Source organism: Cariama cristata, unplaced genomic scaffold, assembly GCF_000690535.1.
Source record: "Cariama cristata isolate BGI_N322 unplaced genomic scaffold, ASM69053v1 scaffold15733, whole genome shotgun sequence".
NCBI classification, from domain to species: Eukaryota; Metazoa; Chordata; class Aves; order Cariamiformes; family Cariamidae; genus Cariama; species Cariama cristata.
The window spans coordinates 21,380-28,680 of record NW_009609099.1 but is presented as its reverse complement, the minus strand read 5'-3'; the positions used below and the strand labels follow the sequence as shown (position 1 = coordinate 28,680).

At 43.0% G+C, this 7,301-nt stretch overlaps 1 protein-coding gene across 1 annotated transcript in view; it reads left to right on the top strand.

Annotated features, from left to right (window-relative positions):
* The window catches only part of COQ6 (coenzyme Q6 monooxygenase), a gene marked incomplete at its 5' end in the record, with an annotated part of 8,335 nt that extends 5,155 nt beyond the window's left edge, over positions 1-3,180 (top strand). The window contains 3 exons of the mRNA XM_009697419.1: positions 1,231-1,346; positions 1,761-1,927; positions 3,090-3,180. Coding sequence (XP_009695721.1) covers positions 1,231-1,346; positions 1,761-1,927; positions 3,090-3,119 — 313 coding nt within the window. The remainder of the gene's footprint in view (positions 1-1,230; positions 1,347-1,760; positions 1,928-3,089) is intronic.
* Between the last annotated feature and the right edge of the window lie 4,121 nt (positions 3,181-7,301).

Here is a 7,301-nt window from a genome sequence, read left to right as displayed (position 1 = left end):
GGCCATGAGAGAAGAGAAGCGAGACCCTCGTGATCCTTGAGCTTTATACTGAGGATGACGTGGATGGGATGGAATACCTCGTTGGTCAGTTTTTGGTCCTCTGTCCTGTCTGCACTCTTCCGCAGGTGCGACCCTTTTACGACTTTTTACTCGCTTAACAAAAGGGGGGCCAGCAGTGGTCTTGGTTCTCATGGGGATAAGTATAAACATGGGCCATTCTGCATACCAATCCTACTGATACTTCAGTAGCAACTATAAACATCAAGCGTTATCAGGCCTGAAACGCAGACAGTGTCTGAAAAAACATGTAGCTGTACTTTCAGAAAGTGCAGTTACTTAGAAGGGATTTGATTGAAAGAAAAACTCCTGAAAAGAGAAAATAGCCCTGTTTTAGCCAAACCAGGACACCCAAACATTGTAGCAGACATTCTGTGTACCAGCTTGAGTTTTAAACTCACTTTTCTTGAGCACAAATGACAAAACTTACAAATTATTCTGGACAGGATGTCATAGGCTTTTGTACATAGGCCTGTAGAAATAGGAAAGTATCTCATTTTTTACATTCCAAGGTTGCGTGTACTTTTTTCTCCATCACAGCTGCAGTACACTGGTAGGTTATAGTAATTCTTGGATGCTGTATTACACTTCAGATACTTCTCATCTTTCCAGCTTGGGAGCCACTCTGCTTTATAGCTTGTTAAAAGGCATGATCTTACATTTCATACCCAGACTTCATTTCATTTCTTTAAGACTCCCTTATCAGTATGTCTGGCTTTGTCCTTTACAGAGAAGTCTGCTCATCAAAGAACCTGATTTTGTTTCTGGTCAATGGTACCCCACTTCTCCTTTGTATTCATGATGTCTGTTTACTTTGTGTTTGTGAATTGTGCCAACGATATACCTCCTCTTGTGCTGAGGTCACTTACAAAAACATTAAGGCCTGTTCCACACGTGATCTGAGAGAGGACTTTGGCTAGTCACCTCTTTATAATTTTTCCTTTCAGAACTGCTTTTTGTTATCTCCTCTCTGTCTTGCTTCTTAGAACTGGAGAGGCAGTCAGGTAGTTCAGCATAGCATGCAAGGAGGTACTGGATAAAGCATATATGCTGCTGTAAGGTGGTGTCCATTGCAAAGAGGTGAGGAGTGCTATACTGATCCCTTCTGGGGTCTGTCAGCCATTACGGCTTTCTTCAAGAAGGGCTATAAATTTCTGTCTTCTCTTGCTCCAGGGATGCAGCACACAGAGTCCACCCACTTGCAGGACAAGGTGTAAACCTGGGCTTTGGTGATATTGCGTGTTTAGCTCATCACCTCAGTGCAGCAGCCTTCAATGGGAGCGATCTGGGTAAGGATCCAAGGCAATGAAGTCGCAGTAAGATGATTAGTCTTACAGGCCTTTGCTGCTAACATCAGGACAAGCAGGTTAACTCTGCTGCTATCTTGTGTTTGAGAGGCACAAGCACCTTTGAAGCAAACCAGTTCTGATGTCCATTGGCTGTGGCGCAGTTAAAGATTCTTGGATGCACTTTCCATCCCACAAATCTCAAAGCTGCTTTAAAAAAAAATTCTGCAGGATGGTAGTTAAAGAGTTGGCAAGATGAAGAGCACCAGCTGATGGAAGGAGGCCTTTATTAAGATGGACCATTTCTGTGTTCTCTTTCTGTGTTTTCAGTTGTCATTGGAGACTGCTATGTAGATAAGACACACAATTGTTTGTGGCACGTCAATTTTAATAGCAGCATTCAATTATCTCTTCCAGGCTCCTTGAAACATCTCTTAAAGTTTGAGACAGAACGCCAGAGGCACAATGTCTCCTTGATAGCTGCTACTGATGTGCTAAAGAGGCTTTACTCCACGAGGCTGACTCCCTTGGTGTTGCTGAGGACCTGGGGATTGCAAGCAACAAATGCCCTGCCTCCTGTCAAAGTAAGAATCTCACTTTAGTGACGGCTAGGAAGAGTCCAGAACTATTCATCAAAAATACACAAGCTGTGAAGATTTTTTTTTTCTTTTAAATGAAAGATTTTTGGTTGGAAAAAGCTAGTTGTTCCGACTGAGGTTTTGTGCCCTGAATGAGCCTGAGGAGTTACGAAATAACTGATGGCTCAGTAGTAACTGTTTTCTCCTGCAGCACAGAGGAAGAAAAGGGCTCTAAGTGCCTATGCTCTGTATCAATAGTTAGGGGTTAGAAGTTATTAGAAGTCTTTGGCTTTATTTCATAATGGAATGAAAATGTGGAACCTTGAACTGCATTGCAGAAATGCACTATGAAAAACCAGCCCTATGAAGACACATCTTCACTAAGACATCAGGTGACTTGACAGATGTGGTGTGCAGCTCAAACGCGTTATCCGTTTCTGTGCTCTTTTGCTTTGTGAAACTGTTCCCTCATGGCAGAAGTGCAGGTCTCTATAATGGAAATTACCTGAGGAAGGCACCAGTGAGAAGGTTCAGTCTTAAACACAGACCTTCTGTTTGCAGCCTATCTGCCTAAATTCCGCACCGTCTTGACCTAGTTGCTGGATTTTCATGAGGTTCCTTAAGCTACCTGCTCTCAAAGATCCCAAGCACTCTCAAATTAGATTCCTCATTTCTGGATTTGAATGTTTTATTCCACAAATCAAGTCACCTTCCTATTAAACACAGGGGGCCTGTTTCCTTTGTGTTATGGTCACAGTTAAGACACTACCTGAGTTGAAGAGCAGTACATTCCTAAGGCGTAGTAGCTGCCACTGGCAAGGTGTCTTTATTAGTTGCACTAAAAAGAGGACTATGCTGCTGTTTCAGTGCTCAGAATTTTTTTTTTCTGTTTAAAGCAAAAAAACAAATGAGGACCTCTTTCCTGAGCACAGAACCTGTTGGTAACACCTCTGTTTTGTGCCACTTGGGAAGGAAAGGAATGCTGCAACTTCTTTAATTTTCTAGCATACAGGGATAGGTGCTCTGCACCTGGCTAGAAAGGCTTACAAAGAACTGTTGTCCATATATGTAAAAGTGAAAGAGACTATAGCTGCTTTCTAGAATGTATGCTTATGACTAGTTTACAAATTACTTATCTATTTCTTTTTTTCCCCCTCCTCTTTTTTAGGAGCAAATCGTGGCTTTTGCCAGCAAGTGATCTGTTGTCGGTTTGGAACAGCAGCTTGCCAGTGAATGCATTGCCTTTATGTGACTGACGTTTAACAATAAAACCGAGGGATTGAGCTGTGTATTACGTCATCCACTGGTTTATGCAAAAGTTCTGTCTCATCTGCTCTCCTCAAGAGGATTTAGGGTCTCTTCCTGTAGTACCATTATGTCTTCAGCCACAGAGCTATCTGTACAATGTGCTTTTAATTTGGGCCTTTTGAAGGGAAGACTGAGGTGGAAACAGCTGTCTCTCTTTTGGCAAATGCAGTGCTGAATTTTGCCAGCTACAACTTTTGCTGCTTAATTACTTTCAGTTTTCTCTGATGTGGTTTCTAGGGCTGTAATGTTACTCCTGGGTTCTTAGCACTTCCTGGACTCAGAAAGGAGGGGTAGTTTTCAGCTGAGGAAGACAACTCATGGTGGCTCTAATCTGTCTTTCACCCTTTTCCCTGCCCTTCTCTTGGTGCTTTATTGAATAACGGTGTTTCCTAAGACTGGCCAGTTCCACAAGGACTCCACAAAAAGAGATGCAAGACAACAATAGCTAAGAAATAAAACAGCAACATCTTGAATATTGTTAAAAATGGTTTAATTACTAAAATAGACATTCAACATAGTCTGTCTTAGGTTCCAAGCACCGGCCTCCTGCATTAGACATTTAACACTCACAAAATTAAATGAGCAGTGCCCATGGTCAAGACTTACATGTATGGTTGACTGGTATTGGGAATTAACATCAGGAAGAATGGAACGTAAGTTTTGAACTGAAAGCCATTACTTGTCCTCCTTCAGTCGCTCATATTGGCAGTTCCTGTTAGTGACTGGCTAAAAGACATTACGAAGGAGGAGATAAAAATTGGCCCTGCAAGTAGAACTCTTCTCTTAAAAGGCTGCTTAGTCTTTAGTTAAGCTAATAAATAATCTCATTGCACTAGGGCAAGTGTGAGGACATGACTGGCTTCTTTAGATCCCCCACCCACCTTGAGTAGTTCAGATGTAAACAGCAGGGGCTCAATTCTGCAATTTCCTGCAAAAGAAACCTTTTAGCAGACTTTTTGTTTCTCTCATGACTGCAGGATCAGGCCCCTGATAGAGAGCAGCAGTTTTGCTTCAATTAATGAATTGTGCCACTGACAAAGGAAGGCCCTGAGCACTCAGATTTAATGCAGCTTTGGTACTAGGAAGCAGATCCTCCCACCTAGCATTTGCAGTACCAGAGTCTGAGGAAAAGAACACAGAAAAGAAACTTCCTGTGCGTGGTACCTGGCTTCTTCTAGACCATCCTCCCTTCAGACAAAACCAAACCCTTAAGTACTCCTCAGGGCTAGTGCCAATTCAGTTGGCAGATACGCTGCTGCTGCTTCTTCCTTCCATGTAACATCCCACCTTCCCTTCCCATTTCCAATACAGCCTCACTGCTTATGGCTCCTAGCCCCAAGGTCTAGTAAGAGTCTCTCATAGCACTGGCGCAGAGCGAAAGACGACTTTTGGATTATGAAATTAGCTAGTTCTCAGGAGTAACACAGCCTAGCTAGTAACCACTGCATCCTACGTTGTGTTCTCTGAGAATACAAAAGTGAATACAGTTGTTCACTAAACACAAAATAAATGTGTTTGCAGTCACCTTGTTGTGCAGACTACACCACATGGTAAGTTTTGCCAAACACTAGGAAGAGGAATAAGAAATGTTTGTGGTTGAGAATAGGCCACAACTATGTTCTTCATGTTCAAACAGAAGCTCCTAGTGAGGGAAGAATGGAATTTTGGTGTGACACTGAGGAATTTCCCAATGTGGATCTCAAAACAGATTCTGGTAAGGAGGAGTACAGGTAGGATGAGCATTTCATATTTCAGAGAAACAGCCTGAATTTATGGCAAGGTGTCAGTGATGGGACAAATATGGGTAGCTTCATCCCCAACCCTTGGACTCCTGTTGCTGACTGAACTTGTTCAGTGAAAAGCATGCCTTGCACCCTAGTGCCATAAAACTTGAGATATGAGAAGGGGTAGCTCAATTGGCCACAGTCAAACTTGTGCTGCTAACTAGAGGAAGTGGACTAATGTTCACAGTAAGGCAAACTTCTAAGTCTCCAAACTGCTTGGCAAGATTAGTGAGGGCATGAGTGCGCTACTTCCTCCCCTTGCTGGGAATTGCCAAGTATTTTCAAATCCAGCTGGCAGAGGAAGGTAGTGTGGGGGCAGTCTTTGGTTTTGCAGAAGTGGGAAAGGTGTGTTATAGCAAATAGGTAACTGCAAATGCCTGACAGGAAAGTGTTCATCACAAGAGATCAGTGGGTAATAGGTTCCCTTAGTCACATGAGTAATACCTCTCTGTTCTCTTCTCCCCAGTAACTAGCGATAGGACAAGAGGAAACGGTCTCAAGTTGCGCCAGGGGAGGTTCAGGTTGGGTATTAGGAAGAACTTCTTCACTGTAAGAGTCATTAGGCATTGGAACAGGCTGCCCAGGGAGGTGGTGGAGTCACCATCCCTGGAGGTGTTCAAAAATGTTTAGATGTGGCTCTTCAAGACATGGTTTAGTGGTCATGGTGGTGTTGGGTAGAAGGTTGGACTTGATGACCTTTGATGTCTCTTCCACCCATAACGATTCTATGATTCTTACGACTGGGGTAAATTGATCTTTACTTTACACATTCCATGAGGACTAGAAGGTAGTAATTTTTCACGAGATAGCTGTCAACTATTTCATGGAGTGGAAAAAGTTGTCTCTACAGCTGTTTCTACTTAGGACAATGCAAGGTCTGCACTTGGAGCCTGAAGGTATTCGAGCAATTTTGATGTCCTCTACAGCCAATTAAACAAGAAAACCAGGATCCTACAGCCCAGGTTTCTAGCCTATCTGGTGAGATGCTTTATTTAAAATACTGATCTTTCAGTGCTTCTATGTGTTTGGTGTGAAAGAGATGGCAAGGTTCACTTTAAATTGTTACTCAAATAGCTTCATGCTACCCTGACAGAAGTCTTGGGCTTCCTAAACAGCTGCAACACCTTCATTGGATGCACTGTTCTTAAAGACCTGCTGTATACATCAAAAATAATTCCAGTACAATGCAGTGCTGCATGCACCATTTTATGGGTCTAACTCCACTACATTAAAGAGAAATTAAGTTTAAAACAATTTAAAATGGACAAGGGATAAGGAAACAAGGGACAAGAAAGCAAAGCTACTTCTGCTGTTGTTCTCCCTCCATTTCTGATGCTAATTCCACTCTATTTTTGTCTATTAAACAACTGAAAAAACAACTTGTTTCACCACAGCTCTGCCTTCAGAGGAGGTTCCTAAGGAGGAACTGATAAGCCCAAACTTTCAGATGGGAAAGCACACCTTAGGCTCACTCTGACAAAATGGGCTGCGATGTTCTAACAGCTCGCTGGCCCAGCAGGTCTCTCCGGGCTGTGCAATGCCTATTTCCCTTGTGCTAGCACTAGACTTGACTCTCTGGTGAGCTGATTTAACTCAAGTTTGGTGTTGTGAATTGGTTCACCAATGAACCCGAGGAGCACCAGCATCAGAGGAAAGGTGGCCTTGCTGAGAGCAGAGAAACAGAACTGCCTCTCATGGCAAAGAGAGCTGTCAGATCAGCCGTTTCATCTGACTGCACCCTTAATTTCCTTGTGGGTGTAATGTGACAAGCATTTCTTTTGGCAGTGGAGTTTAAATAGCTGGCACTGCTGCCAAGTTGTGCCAGCACAACTATGTGTTATGACTACACGCTAAATGAATGAAGTTATCAGGTCTGGTAGCCAGATGTACGGTATAGCTACACAGACTTGTAAAGGGCAGCAAAAAGGAACACAGGCCACATTCTGCTTAGGAAATGACTGCTGCCTAAAGAAACAACCTATGTTTTAGCCAACGCCTTTCCCAAAACCATGCCCAAAGTGTGCTTATAGCAGGCCCCTTCTTGAAAGACTGGAGTCATTTTGCAATGTATTAGCTAAGCTAACAGCTGGGCACTTGAACACTGAGGCTGGCAGCATCCAGAGTTGTTCATTTTTCTCTGAATGACTGTGGATGCCATCTTTAATTTCTGTATTTAACATCTCACAAGCAAACTTAAGTTATGTACGTTTGAAATAAAAGGGGGAGGGGAAGTCACGTGTCTGTAGTCTTCCACCACATGCCAGGTACTCTGTGCTCCTAGCAATGGG